The following is a 15,026-nucleotide window of genomic DNA, read 5'->3' as shown; positions in this document are numbered from 1 at the left end:
AAAAATAAAAAATAGAAAAAACATAAAAAAAAAAAAAAAAAAAAAAAACAGTTGGATGACAAGGTGCATGATACCCCTTACAGATACAGTTTGTTCCTCAGCAAACTGTAAGCCATTGAAAAAGTGACTCCAAATCCAACAAAAAAGGCCAGGCCCCTGTTTGGCTGGGGAAGGGGCAGCAGATAAGCCATGGTGTGATAGATCCGTGCTCCAACAAAGATTCTGAAGTGCAGGAGAGCTGTGGAGAGATCTGGACCACTCAGGGAATACAGAAGGCCAATACCAAGAAATGGCACAATATTTTCCAGATCATTCAGGTGGACTCTGTGGGAAAAGATGACTATTAAAATTTCAAACTCAGTAGAAATATATTCCTCCCCTCTTTTCTAAAACTGTATCGATAGATCTTCAAAATGCAAAGTCAGAGCCATTTTTTTCCTCTCTTGAATAACCTTGCTTTATTACCCACTTCAGTTTTCTCTAAAGCATCTCATTATTTTTGTTTCTTTTTATTTTTAGTGTTTTTCAATAAATGAGAAGGCATTTTGGAGTTTCTGGAATATCAAAACTGTACCTATCTAGAAAAGCTCACCGTACCTTTTGTAATATGAAACATATGATCGCAATTCAAGATCCTTCTTAGAAAAATTCTTCTTCCCAAAGGAAGAAAAGCCTTTGGTTATCATTTTTGTTAAGACTCCTCCTTTACTTCTGCTAGTTTTCAGAAGGGTTATTTCTCAAATCCCTGTCCACTCACCCAAACTACTATTCTGCTAAAGTTAATGTACCAAATAAACATCAAGAGCCTCATACGCCAAACAACAGAAGATGTAACTGACCTTCTAAATATGGGTAAAGTTTTAGCCATTCCAACTTCAAACCACAAAAGGAATTAAGTTAATAATGATACAGGAAAAGTACAAAGTATACACAAAAGATGGTTTGGGGAAAAGAGATTTGTTAAATGCCATCATTATAGAACTACTAGAAGAAAATAAAGTTTGCCTTAACTACATGATTTCTTTTTAATTCATGGCACCTTGAGCTTTTTGGGCTAGGGTTGTGAATAAAAGGTGCGTCTATTACTGATTTAAGCTTTTTTAAAAGGGCATAATTTTAAAATGTGATGTCCTTCTCAAGTCCACAGAATTTTCAGGATCTAGACTCCAAATAGAGATTATACTAGTATGTCAGCTCCCAATACATATTTCAGGATGAGAAATATTTCTGTGTTATGGTGCTCCCTGCTACTACATATTATGTAAAATGTAATTATTACATATTGCCTGCTCAGAGACAGCATTACTTCCCCTCCTCACCTTTCTCCTGTTTTCCCAAGATCTCTAACCTTGCCTGACAAAAATGCTCACAACATGGAGTTGTGAAGCAGCAAAAGTTACCTAGATGAGCTTGAAAGGATGTAAGCAGCAGCTTTTCCCTAAATAAAAGCAAAGAAAGAATGCAATGAGGGTTTTCATCTCCTGTCTTTCATGAAATAATCCAAGGGCTCCTGAGAATAAGGCAAGGATAGGCAAGAAAGGACAGGGGCATCATTTTCTATTCCAGAAGGACCCTCTTCTCCAGTAACACCAAGGGTATTTCTTTCCCTCCTTTGAATTCTCATGTAAGACCAGAGATGTCCTCCAAGCACAGAACCTTCGAGGAAGAAACTACAAAAGAGGGACCTATAGGAAGCAATGTCTAGTTCTAAGCCAAAGTGATTTCGGAATGGAATGCTTATTAAAGCAGAGAAGAAAGTCACAGACAATACTGTAAGAGGAACGTGAGAGTCAAGTGAAGGAAGTCAAGAATAGGAAATACTTTGACCTTACTGGATTATCCTCTTTTTTCTGGCTTCCTTCTATCTTTATTTGTTTCTCCTTCCCAATTCGCTTTCTCTTTACTCAACCCACACAGGATCCCCAGAGCTAACACCCCTCACTGTCCTAGAAAGGCCTGATTTCCACACAACTGCAGAGTGCATGCCAAACTCTGCCCCAGACATACACACTTGCCCAGCTCTCCCTGGGGCACTCGTCACACCTCCACTGACCGACACCTCCAGAGAGACAGCTTCCCTCATGTCGGCCTCAGCTGCCAGATGTAGGGCCCGGAAGTCGTTCGTCTTCCAAAGTGACTGCTTCAACAGGGGCCTGTTCTCTCTGTGGGTCCTTGTTTCCATTTTCCTTTCTCCTTTGGGCAGATGCCCCACGGAACACACTTACTCTGAGACACGCCTCCCCACCAGCTCTGTGCTCAGGTTGCCACCCTCACACTTCATTTTTCAAATCAGAATCACTTGGATCCTGGCCTCCCTGGAACTGAACTTGAGTTGCTACATGTGTTCAAGAATTGTCAAGGGCCGGCCAACTACCAGAGGAGCAAAACTAAATTTCTACTGACTCCCTCGCCACAGCCAAAGCTCTTGCTCCAGCACACATCAGTGTACCCAAGGTCCCATAAAGATATTTTCTCAAGTTAATGACTTCTCCTCTTCCTCCTCTAAATCATAATATTCAAGTTCTGCCTTTATGAAATGTTCCTAAGCCTCTGGGAATTTATGTGTTGTACCCCCAACCCTGTAAGATCTACTGAAGAAAGGCTTCGTGTGATTCTCTAATTATCAAATGCACATTGGCCTTCTATTCATAGGAATATTATAAACCCCCGAAAGACGGGAGTTTGTTGATAACACTCCAAAAGAAGATATGACCGTGATACCCAAGAACCTTATAATAAATGCTTTGTTCATGCATTGGGGCCACAGAGAAGTCATCCAGTTCAACTCTAGCCCATGCAACAGTCTCTTCTTGGTCCCCAGAAAGTTCCACATAGGCTCCATCAACACTCTCAGTGAAGGGGTCTTCTTCTCATCCTTTGAAGGTAGTGTATTCTAAATGTCTCTCCTTTCCCCAAATACCAACCCCAAGTTCTTTTGAATAACTCTATTTCTCAAGCTGCCTTTCAACTTTCATTTGTCTCACAATATTGAATGAATATGGTCCTGAAGTCTTGGAACAAAATGAAATATGATTAAATAAACAAATATGGAAAGTACTTTCTATCACTGACTTCTGTCTGCTCAGAACTCAACTGAGTTCATGCCACATCGCTTAAAATTTCAATACGTATTTCTTTGAGCTTTTAATTAATTGTTCCATATGTGTACATATCCATTTTTCCAATACAGCATTCCCTAAAGCATACCTTTCACTCTATTTATGACTCCACTGTTGCCCTTTCACTTTATTTGTGCTCCCTGCCATTGAAATACCATATAGAGAGGGAGACGAGGTTAAAAGTGGAAAAGGAAGACTATAGAAATCTTTCTCTGAAAGTTATCTCTAAAAATCGCTTCTCGGCCTTTTGGCTAAGATCAAGTGAAGTTATCTCTAAAAATGTGTTATTATCAGGAACTTTTTTGATGTGGCCATTAAATTCTGAGCAAGTATTGCTGGAAACTGAACACCTTGCACTTTGAGACAATCCCACTTGCCACATTGAGACCACTGTCTTGTCACCAGGGGGCGCTATTCACAAGGCGCTGCACCTCCTCACCCAGCCCTTTGACAACTAGGGTCAATCATTCGTACTAAAATGAAACTGAGACCTGACTAGACGATCAACTTAGATTATGGCTTTCTCTTTCAGAAGTATACCCCCACTGGAATGGGGGGAGGGGGAAGGAGAGGTCAGAAAGGATACTGGGGAGGAGTCTAATTCCCCCAAATGCCTTTTGTTAAGATTTCATACATGAGAATTACTTGTATTTTCCTTTCTGTCTTACTAACTGCTCTCACACTTCTGTCCCTGGCAGTTTTCTGAGCACTAAACAGGGCCAGGATTAGCAACACGCAGGTGGCTACCTGCTCTCTAAGGAAAGCACAGAAAAGGCGACCATAAGGCTTCCAAATGTTTCATGGCATCAATGCCCTGCTCATCCGTTCTAACTTGTACTCTTTCCCCTCCTAACACGGACACCTTTGCCTCCGATACAGTTGGAGATTTTCACATTGATTCTTTTTTCTGAAACAATTTGAGATCCATCTTCGCAGTACAATTCACTTTCCAGAACGGCACACTTACACGGGAGGACTGATGAATCAGACAAGGACGGAGAGCCAGACGTTAACACTTTGTTTTAAGTGTCCAACACAGATTTCCTCGTAGATTAAAAAAAACAAAAGTATAATAAATATATACATATTTCTATTGCTTGATAAAGAAGAAGTAAATTTAATTTCAGTGCCGAACGGGTAATAGAGTACACAGGCAAGACAGGAACCTCCAAATGATGTAACGCTGGATGATACCGGAGGTACACAAGGTACAGAGCGAGTTCCTCAGAGGACGCTGAAGGGATGGTCAGATCCAGTGGTCTAGCATCTAACCTCAAACCTCTGTGTTGCCACAGTGTAAACTCCTCTGCACTTAAGCTCAGCCAAGTCCATTTCTACCCACATCTTTTCACTTGAGTTATTGGGGGAACTGAAGGAAGGGCTAAGTTTGCATTGAGCAGAACAAAAGGTAGCCTACGGAAACATACACGCAGGCATGGACCTCAAGTCAGCTGGAACCATTTACCTTGTACCGTAAAGGAATCAGCTTAAATGCTGGAAGGGGCTGCACTTTCGCAGGGGTAATGCAAATATAACCTGGAGATTTGGGCTCACGCCTCCATTACAGAGATGAAGTTCTTTTCTCTTAGCCTCAGCTTCGCTATTCAGAACAGTATGGCGGTCTGAATTAGCATCACAAGATAATGAATGAGATATTTAACTCTGGTATTGCATATGTTAGAAAAACGTGACCGATGGGCTGGCAGTGAAATTTCATCAAAAAAATTGTTCACACGTTGTGCGACTTTATGACAAGGGTTAAGAAAAAGACCTCTAGAACTAGAATTTACAGTGGTTTAAAACAAGCATATTTAACTATACTGTTAGACGATTGTATTTTGGCTTATTGATTTTCACTGTCTATTGAATTCCCAACATCAAACATAGAATCTACAAGACAGAGACAGAGAGAGAAGAGAATTCCATAAACCTATTTCCCTAAATGTGGTCAACTTTCATATTTTGAATCTTACGCAAGAACATCAACTTCGTCAACCTCTTCCAGGAATGGACAGTCTTTACCTCCGGGAAAAAACGACAAAACTGCAAAACTCTTCTGACCCCAACTTACCCCATCCTACCTGTCCTCAGTGCTGCTTTACTGCCATACAAAGCATCCTCATCAACCCCAAGAAAGCCCACAGAAGTGTAACATAATTAGCAACAAGTGTAACTGCAATGATACTTGGAGACTTCTAGATCGCTAATTTTCTGTAATTGTTTATATGGAGCAGGTAAGATGACTAACTTTTTCCCCTCTTCTCCAAAATCCGGTCTCTTTACTGAAGTCCTTGATCGAAAGTGAAGCACATAATTAATTTCCAGAGACAGTGGCTTACCTTCGCAAGCGCTCCACGCTCTCATCGGTTCGAAGATATTTCTTGGCATTCTCTCCTTTGCCAAAGCTTGCACAATCTTCTGGGTTGGCAAAAGCCTATTCCATACACCAAGAAAAAGCTCATTCCAAATACTAAACAACACGAGGGTCTTCTACCTAATACGTTATTTGCGTTGTAATGAAAGAAATACGGGCATCCAAGTTGGATTTTATGGAAAGAAAACCGGAACAATAAATCAAACACAGAACAAACAGCACCTACAGTGTAAACCCGAAACTTCATTAACAATGCAAAAAATGTTTAAAAAGAATTTAAGGGGCGGGGATTTAGCTCAGTGGTGCCACCGCCTGCCTTGCAAGCACAAGGATTTAAATTCGATCTCCCTACCAGAAAAAAAAAAGAATTTAAATTAAATCCGGCTTAAAAAAATAATAAAAAGGGAGTAATGATGGAAAACAGGACTGATTCTAAGTCAGCAATGATTGTCGAGATGGTGGCATCTTTTCAGAGTGATGTTGCCGCACTGTTCCTTGAGCTTATGAACATTTCCCAGTGATGGGCTCCTATCCAGATCAATACATTAACTTCCCCAAATGTAAAAGAACCGAGGAGGAGCACAAAAGGGTGAGGGATGGGAAAGCTGTTCGGTACTTTGTTAAAACAAGGATACTTCTTTTTCTGAACTGGATAAAATTTTGAGTTAAATAATACAGTGAAATTTAAGAAGCGGAACTGCATTACTATGAATAACAAGTGTATGTACTAGGGCACTCATTTGTGTATTCCTTCCTGCAATTATTATGCTGCTTGAAATGATCCTATCCCTTGAAAGTTGAAATGTGCATTTAAAAAATGTTTAAGTATGCCCCACTGTTTAAAAATTTATAATAAAGGGGGAAAAACTAGAAAACTGATTTTAATTTAAGCTTGAAAAAAATCTCGTAAATATTGTAAGGTGTTTTTTTTTCTTAGAATTCCTTACTTCTTTTCGTATAAAACTAGGTATATTTCCTTGTTGCTACCGTTGTTAGAGGAGGGTTTGGACCCGTGGCCAGAAACCAGTTTTGTGCCTCTTGCTACAGCAGGTGGTCCCATTGCACCCCAGCCACAAGAGTGACTTCCTTTTTTACCACAAATGTGTATACTTCCTTTATACCTCAAGGCAGAAACAAAGAACTGAACTCCAGATAAAAGCAAGTCTCTAGAGAATAAAAACACAACAGGCACTAAGAGAAAAACATGTGGCTCCACAAAGAGGGTGAATATGTACAGATTGCACCCCCCAAAAAATTCTGAAACTTAAATCTAGAAGTCCTTCTCCTTCTACCCTCCACACACTGTTCTTAAACTCGGCTAGACTACAAGGCATGCGCTTCGAAATCTTTCTACCACCTTGCCCACACCTCCAGGTTTTAAAAAGCCATTCTTAAAATGCTAGGTAGAAACATTATCTACTTAAGGAATCAATGTGATGTCAGCCTGTTCTGGCCTCAGGAGGCTCTACCATAAGAATAAGGACTTCAACTCTCAGCTTGCCTGTCATTTTCTTCCTTTCCTCATTACTTTCTTTGTGTCTTTTTTTCTTTCTTTTTCAGTCTTATTCTTCTCTCCCCCACCAAAGTATATGCCCTGGACCAATAAACAGAGCAGAAAGCAAAGCTTAACTGACAAAGTGAACTCCAAAACCAAAGAAAACAACCTTACTATGAGACGTAGCATGAGTAAAACCCCAATACACCAAAATAACATCTATGAGTAGAATGAGAAAAGGTAAAAGCCAAAAAGGAAAAAGAAACAGTAGTTTCAGAGTGAAAGCGATTGTCTATAAATGATTACAGTCACTGTGCCACATGATCGTTACCTTACAGCATGGAGCACTGTGCTTTGGGGTTTAAAAGGAAAAAAAAAAAAGAAATAAAGAAAACTGTTTGCCAGAATTCCAACTCTTAAAGAGTCAGAAAACATGGGGCTGGGGATTTAGTTCAGTGGCACCACACCTGCCTTGCGAGCACAAGTTCCTGAGTTCCATTCCCGGTACCGGGTGTTGCAGGGGCAGTCAGAAAACATTACCTCCACATTGCTTACCTTTTTCTTTACTCTAAAGAATGCAGTTGCAGTACTCATCAACATCATTTTTGAAAGAACAATTGTTGCATAGGAGGCAAAGGCCATGAGAACCTTATTGTCCATCAGATCAGCCATTTTTTCAGCTTTGGTTGGGAATCTGAAAAAGATTACAGACAGGAAGGAACAAAACAGACATAAATACCCAAAATAATTTGGTGTGCTCATAATGTAGCATTAAACACAGTGTTCTGAAAAATATCTTAGGCTAGTTGCAAAAGAAATGATCATTTAGTTTAAAAATCACAAAATAAACATTATTATGTTTTTCTCTAGTTTTGCATCATTAAACTTAAAGACATCTAAAAGCATTAAATGAAAATGAGGGGATATTACAAGGAAAGCCAGCCAAAATGTCCTATGGAGACTAAAACCATGCAACTGCACCAAGATGAACCACAGATCAAGTGTAAAGACCAGCCACCATGAGCCTGTCTCTCCAGAAGCAAACTATACCAGTAGCAGTGATGTTTGCAGCAGGCACGCCTAAACTGTAATATACGCTCTTTCTTAGAAGCCCAACTTACAGCTTTTTGTCATTCCATAATAGTTCAAGATCTCAAGCTCCAAGATTTGAATTGTAATCCCACAATCTGGGTATTAACCTCATTACAGGAATTTGGCCTGAGACTAAATGTCTTCGTTTGTAAGATGGGAATAGTAATAGCTCCTAACACCGAGTTATTGTCAGATTTAACAAAGAAAACACGTAAAAATACTTCGCATAGCCGCTGGCCCATGAAAAAGACCCTCCGTAAGGTTTATGATGTCCTCATCTTGTCATCATCACCATCAAGATGATGGTGATCATTAATAGGACCCAGGCAAAGAAGGAGAAAATGTCTGCTAAGGAGATGACACATACAGTACATTCACGGGAGGAACGTGGGAAGGAGGGTCAGCTCTGTAGGACTCTTTAAGCCATTTCACGTGCCACTGTTCATATCCATCTAGAAGCTGTTAGGAATAAACTGAGAGGAACTATCTCAGTCTGGATTTGGCAGTGTAATTGGGAATGTGCTCAGGAGGAAGGGCACTAGCGATATGGGGGGTAGGAGTTTAGGGTCAGGCTTACAGTTTCAACTCCCAGCCCTCTCTGGGGCTCATTCTGCTTCTAACACTTCTGTGTAACACACTCCTCTTCTCTCACCTCACCGACACCTACTTCCTCTGCTTAGCACATGTGAGTATTGTCTCTCCTTGATGATATCCATTCCTACCCTTGAACCTTAACTCTTGCCTGAAACCTCAGTAGATTAAAACCTAACAGTGCTCGCTTCACCAGCACATATACTAAAACCTAACAGATTCTGATCATTCTCTCCATCTCCCTGTTATATTCAAGGGGTGGTTAAAAAAATACAATGAATATTTAAAATTTACAAAACATGTTACAGTAAAAGACACGTTCCCAAGCATAATGGGAAAAGTGTATTCAAAATAAGGGGGTAGTTTGAGTATTTGGAGGGACATTTATGGCAAGATGTCTTGTACTGTAATAAAATTTTTTATTTAAGCATTCACTGTATTTTTAGGTTACCTCTTATTGATCAAGAGTTTCCAGCTATTTCTGACTTAAATCCTGTCAGTACTAGAACAACAGCAGGCACATTACATGTTAAGTAAAAACATTGTACTGGGTCTTTATCCACTTTATTTACTGTCAGTAGCTCTGTGAGAACTCTGGCTCTGCCAGAGGTAAATGCTGTACATTGATTCAGGACAACAGCACAACTAGACCCTCACAAAAGAGGACCTTCCAGAGCTGCCTCAGGAAGTGGCAACAATAATGGGATGAGTGCGCTCAGAGCAAAGAGGAGGATTCTAAGGATATAATGTCAATGTATTTGCACTGAAACACACTTTTTAAATTAGTCGCTGTATGTCATCATCACTCCTTATATATCACACACATTTCTAGATTTTGTTACTAATCAAATAACTGTCTCTGTGCTGCAGTGGACTGTGATAAAAACAACATACAGAAAGATACATATTTAATTTTTATAAGTTTCCCACAGCCTGACGATGACAAACTCTTGTACAACACCTTCATAATCATTGTACTGTAATATTTTAGTCCTTATAACTACATTGTTTTCAAAGACAAAGATATTATGAATCAGAGATGTTAAGTAGCCAAGCTAAGACACAAATTCCTTTCTTTGACCCAACATCCCATATGCTCACACACTGTATGAGCTCCCTCGTGAGGTCTGCTTAATTGAGCTTTCAACTGCTTCATTCTGCTGAGTTCTGATTCATCCAAAATTGAGTGAATCCCCACTCTATGGCTAGCCCAGCTGGGCACCCCTTACATCTACTTTCTTCTAGCTATTGTGCTAATGAGTCATGTATTATCATTCCCATTTTTCAGATAAGGAAAGTAAAGATTCCTAGTAAATGCCAAGATGTGTTTCCTTAGGCTAAAAATGTATTCCTCGGATTTAGGCAAACAAAAACTACAGAGTTGTCCTGTGGTTCCATGACTGTCCCGTGAATGCCAATTTCTGTGGATGTCCAAATCCTTTGAAAAAAACAGCATGCTATTTGCATATAACTCATGCACACTCTTCTTAACTTTAGATCATCTCTAGATGATGATAACACCTCATGATGGGACCACTAGGTAAACAGTCCCTATACTATACTGTTAAGGGAACAGTGACAAGAACTAAGTCTGTACATCCTCCGTACAGATACATTTTTCCTAATATTTTTTTTATATTCTAGGTAAAGAAAAAAAAGAATCTCACATAAGACGGCAAATTAATCCACCTCCACAAGTTCATAGTCTTGCAAACACTATGTGTGGGATTAGTTCTCAGGGCAAGATAATACTTCTAGTAACATGTAACATGCCTGCTGTTGTTCTAGTACTGAGAGGGTTTAAACCAGGAACAAACTTCACTCTTTCAGGGCTTATGAAAACTTTATTCACTTAATAAAGGATCCCTACGGCCTGTGGCTTTGGTTAGAGATCTGAATACAGCAGGAGTGCTCATTTTCAAAAACTAGGAAGTTTATCAAGTAGGGAATTTCCAACTTAATAATTTTAAAACTAAAATGATCTCTGTTATTGTTCCCAGAATAAAATTTATTTAGTGATGGAACGGAAGTCCGGAGTACTTTTCTTTGCTTGGCGAACATTGATACTGAAAGAGAAGACAAAGCCTTGTGGATCTGTTAGTGGAAAAAAAACACACACAAAGATGTTAACAGTTGAGCAACAAAGGGTAACGGGAGGATTTACACACACACCCACACACACAGAAAGCAAACTTCACACAGAGAGAAAGCAAACTTCACACAAGAATCACCAAGAATGTGGCTGAACTTGTCAAGCTGCAATGGGGTAGGGGGACAACATCGACTTACCATACCATACTTTGGGCGTTCTAATGCCATCTCCCCCGGGACAGCAGCCAGGCAATGGGGGCGCAGGGGCAAGGACATGGTGAGTAGCAAAGGCAAGAACACTGAAAGTAAGAGTTATTCATCGCATAGAGTAAGGAGAAGCTGGGTTGGATTTTAGTTTATCCAAAGCTGAAGACTCATGGTAACTTATTTACAAATAAACCCGACCATTATGGTGACTGGGCACTAGAGTAGAAAGAAAATTACTGAATTTTTTTGCCAGGAAAGGGCTCCAGAAAGCATAAAACAGTATAGTAAAGGAAAAAGAGAAAGAAAGAGAGGGAGAAGGAAAGGGTAAAGTGTTAGGTGGTTTGAGTACTCTTGGAATGTGGTAGAAATGATCTAACAAAGCAGCAGAGAAAAACCAGGACACTTGCTTATAAATTATACAGAATAAATGATTACAAGGTTTAACTAGATTGTACAGTGATTTGTCCATGGTACTGTACTCACCGGCTGGCATGGAAGGGAATATCTCTACTTATCTACCCAGACCTCAGGCCTCAGTCCCCTGCAACACAGCGGACTACAAGGACACAGGCTTGATGCTGAGTCCACACAAACTCTGGAAGTGGACTGGACCCTGCGTGGATCTCCACAGTGTCACTTATAAGCTACAATTTAACTTTTCCGGGCCCAGTTACTTTACCTGTAAAACAAGGATAAATCCTACCCTACAAGGATACTTCTGAGCATTAAACAACTTAGTGTAACGTGCTTTTCTGAGCATTAAACAACTTAGTGTAACGTGCTTTAAAAAACACTGAACCCCTGTAAGCCATATTATGAGTGTTTGGTAAATAAATAAGTCCCTGCTTGCTCCAGGCGTGGAAGATACAATTGCAGTTTCCCAAAAACTTTCACATACTATGTGTCTCCCTTAATCTGAAAACCCCTAAAGCAACAAAGCAAGTCATATTTGTCTACACCTTTAATATATCTAGAAAACTGAGGTCCAGAGAAGACAAGTGGGTGCTATCACCCAAATTTCCAGTGATAGAACTCAGACAGGAGGCCGCTGCTCCCGGGCCACCCACCATCAAAGCTAAGATTGCTCCTAGGCTGGCTGGCTTCCCGCAGAAGCCTTTTTTTGTCAGATTCTATTCCCACCTCCTTTTGTTCTCCCGCAGCCTCGGTTACAGAAGCGCTTTCATCTCTTGGTTGAGCAACATTCTTTCAAAACCAGGCTCTTGGTCAAAAGGCCCAAAGTTCCTTTCTTCTAAGGATTATTTTGTCTTTATCGATATTGTGAAACGGAAAAATCTGGGCATGCAGCCCAAGGCCATGACTCTTCAATTTTGTACCTTCTGAAACTAACACAGTACTTGAGATAAGGAAAAAGGACAACTGGCGGCCATGCTGCCATTGAAGGGATTGCGGTGGCTGTAAGAGAGGTCCTCTCCCAGGAGGTATAGGCAAAGGAGGTCTCCAGCCCCGAGGCTGGTGTCCTAGGGGACTGCGGTGCAGCAAGGCTTCCTGGGGGGTCTGGGTGGAGGGGTCCGTCCCGACCTCCCTTGAAAGCCTCAGGGCAGGATAAACTCCAGGCTAAAGTAAAAGCCCTGGGGAAAACTTGTCGGGCCACATTCAAATTTGGACAGATTGCCATTTTTCAAAACGACCACAGGGATCTGTCCTTACTTAAGTCCTTATTTTGGCATCTCCGGAGTACCACAAACACAATATCGCCATAACTCCTACGAGGGCGGGCTTCCGGGAGAGCAAAGGCTGGCCCGACTCTGAGTCCAGAGATTGGGGCTGGGGCGTTCTGGCTTCAAGACTGTTACTGGGTACTGGGGCAGCTGCCTGCCACTTGGGACTCGTCTGCAGAAAATAAATGTGGTGCTCAGATTATCGAGAGGCCTTGGGTACCGCTCTGCACCGCGCCAGTCGAGAGCGGAGCCTTTCATTCCCAAAAAGGAACCCTGCTCCCTCCCTCACCCCCTGGACCAAGGGGCTTCCTCCTGCATGCAGGAGCGGGCTGATGGAGGGGGGCACCCAGGAGGGCCCCCCGGGGCTTTCACCCTCGGTCTCCAGTCGTCTGACCATGACCGGATCTCACAGCAGTAGCACAGTCTAACCCGCGTCCCCTGGCGTTGTTATCTAACATTATCATCATTCTGATTTCCTTAAACTTAGCAATGTTCCTCTTCCCTATCAGAGCGAAGAGCGGATTCTCTCAGAAGGCGCTCGGGCCTGCGCGCGCGCAATCTGCACCAGCAGGGCTCTAACCCTTGTTGTTACAAGCCGCGGGCACTTTTAACCCCCCGCCCCCCGCCGCGGAAGACCGAGTCCCAGGGTCCTGGGTTTCGTTCTCGGAGCCTGAGAAACAGGAAGACCTAACCCTAACCCGGGAGCAGAAGCAGAACGGGATCCCTGAAGCGAAAGTGTAAGCAGCTACGCAGAGCAGAAACTCTCAGGCTGTCAGTCTCTCCAGCCCTGCACCCTCCACCAACCTGTGCCCACCGCCCGCGACCTCCCTCCGGGCACCTACTGAGTCCGGGGCGGAGAAGGAGCAACCTGCCTCTGCAGCCGAACACGCGGGCGCAGGGACTTTCAGGTCTGGGGAGAGGCGCAGCCACGCCCCCTCCGGCGAATTTATGCTAATTAGCTCCTGCTCGGCAGTTTCAAGACCCGTCCCCAAGTGCCCTTGGGCTCCCGGAGCAGCCGCGGCCCTGCTCCAGGTCACCTTGACCCCGCGAGATTGTGCTCTCTGCTTCACCCTGGGCGGGGACTTGAACCAGGCTCCTGACTCAGCATTATCCTACTCGGGCCGCTGCCCAGCTTCCCAGTAGGGCCTGGGAGAGTTAGGGTTGGGCACCAAAGATCTTCAGGTTGGGTTTTGAAAGTAGCAACAACAACAACAATAAAAACTCTGTGAAAAGTTTTAAAAACAGAGTAGAAGATAAGGATGAAGCTTCTTTTTGATAAACTCCACTTTCCGGGTGCCTGGCGCAAGGCTAAGGGTCAAACCCCCTGCGGGGACTTGTTCCAAGTCTGTGACACCAGCACATCGGGGTCCAAGGCACAGGTTAGACTGAGTCAGACCACTGCAATCAGCCTCGTAATTTTTCCTTTTACAGGAACATTGAGAGAAGTGTTTTAGAAAGGCATGATTAATATCAATATCCAGAATGGCCTATTCCAAGCTTTCTGGACCTTGCAATCCTCACAGTAGTATGTATGGACCCGTCTTTCGTGGGTTTATCTGGACAGTCTTAGCAGTTCATGTTTTCAATCTATATTACATTGTTATTATATTTTATTTTTTTACAGTAATACGACTCACATTTTCCACATACTGTTAGATGTACTGTTTTGGGGGGGTCCTAATTTTACCCCTTTTATATTTTAAGGAATACTTCAGGACTATCTGTATGGTCTGTGTTCTACAAAACAAAGAAAAAAGGAATTCTGCTAGTGTCTTCTTGTAAACTATTTATTCACCTATCTCTGTAAACTGCAGCCTGGCTGTCACACTAACTAGAACAAAATAGAATTTGAGATGTGATCAACTTGTTCTGGATGCCAGCCAAGAAAGTATAGTACTGAAACTATTTAAAATACTTTCACTTGTTAGGGAGTGAAACAACCTAATCTGTGATTATAGAAAAAGTTATAGGGCTGTTATTATTTAAATAACTTCATCTGCAGATTGTCAGCTAAACAGTGTTAGCATGTTTCTGAAAAGGAGCCCCGACTCATGTAATAATTTAATTATAAAAGATGTTCAAACTACTAACTAATCAATGAAGGTGTTCCTCTCATAAACCTTAGCAATTATTGCCACATGTGCACACATATATCACTGTCTGATATAGTATCAGCACTTGACTGTAATAAATTTAATTCAGGAAACCCTAAGTGAAGGCACAGTACTTGGTTTAATGCTAAATCTAAAACTGACAAGTGTCATCAAATAGTTGTCCTCCCACAGTTTACAACATAACAAACACAAAGGCTAAAAAAGCAAAGTAAGCTGCCATTAAACTGGCAGGAAAAGAATCTCAATTCAGAACTAGGAAGAACT

The 15,026-nt window shown here is 41.8% G+C and overlaps 1 protein-coding gene across 3 annotated transcripts; it reads right to left on the bottom strand.

Annotated features, from left to right (window-relative positions):
* Window positions 1-28: 28 nt before the first annotated feature.
* On the bottom strand, window positions 29-13,702 carry Mgst1 (microsomal glutathione S-transferase 1). 3 transcript variants are annotated; one of them, XM_010616001.3, is made up of 4 exons: window positions 13,453-13,702; window positions 7,544-7,682; window positions 5,459-5,553; window positions 29-324 (listed from the first exon to the last, which is right to left on the bottom strand). In XM_010616001.3, exons 2-4 carry the CDS (start codon window positions 7,658-7,660, stop codon window positions 78-80), a joined length of 459 nt encoding a protein of 152 aa, XP_010614303.1. In that variant the 5' UTR covers window positions 7,661-7,682; window positions 13,453-13,702; the 3' UTR covers window positions 29-77. The 3 variants fall into 3 exon arrangements, with proteins under 3 accessions (XP_010614303.1, XP_033622162.1, XP_010614298.1); XM_033766271.1 differs by having other exon boundaries at window positions 13,487-13,702; XM_010615996.3 differs by having other exon boundaries at window positions 13,491-13,701.
* Between the last annotated feature and the right edge of the window lie 1,324 nt (window positions 13,703-15,026).

The sequence above is a fragment of the Fukomys damarensis genome, unplaced genomic scaffold (assembly GCF_012274545.1).
Source record: "Fukomys damarensis isolate Sample0158 unplaced genomic scaffold, DMR_v1.0_HiC HiC_scaffold_19, whole genome shotgun sequence".
NCBI classification, from domain to species: domain Eukaryota; kingdom Metazoa; phylum Chordata; class Mammalia; order Rodentia; family Bathyergidae; genus Fukomys; species Fukomys damarensis.
This window is presented reverse-complemented; position numbering and strand designations above follow the sequence as displayed.

What these genes read in the sequence shown, in the direction of transcription:
- Mgst1 (XM_010616001.3), bottom strand. Translation starts at nt 7,660, where the DNA reads ATGGCTGATCTGATGGACAATAAGGTTCTCATGGCCTTTGCCTCCTAT. An exon ending in TCTTTAGAGTAAAGAAAAAG is followed by an intron (nt 5,554 to 7,543) that starts GTAAGCAATGTG and finishes TGTATGGAATAG; the next exon opens with GCTTTTGCCAACCCAGAAGA. An exon ending in AGCGTGGAGCGCTTGCGAAG is followed by an intron (nt 325 to 5,458) that starts GTAAGCCACTGT and finishes CTTTTCCCACAG; the next exon opens with AGTCCACCTGAATGATCTGG.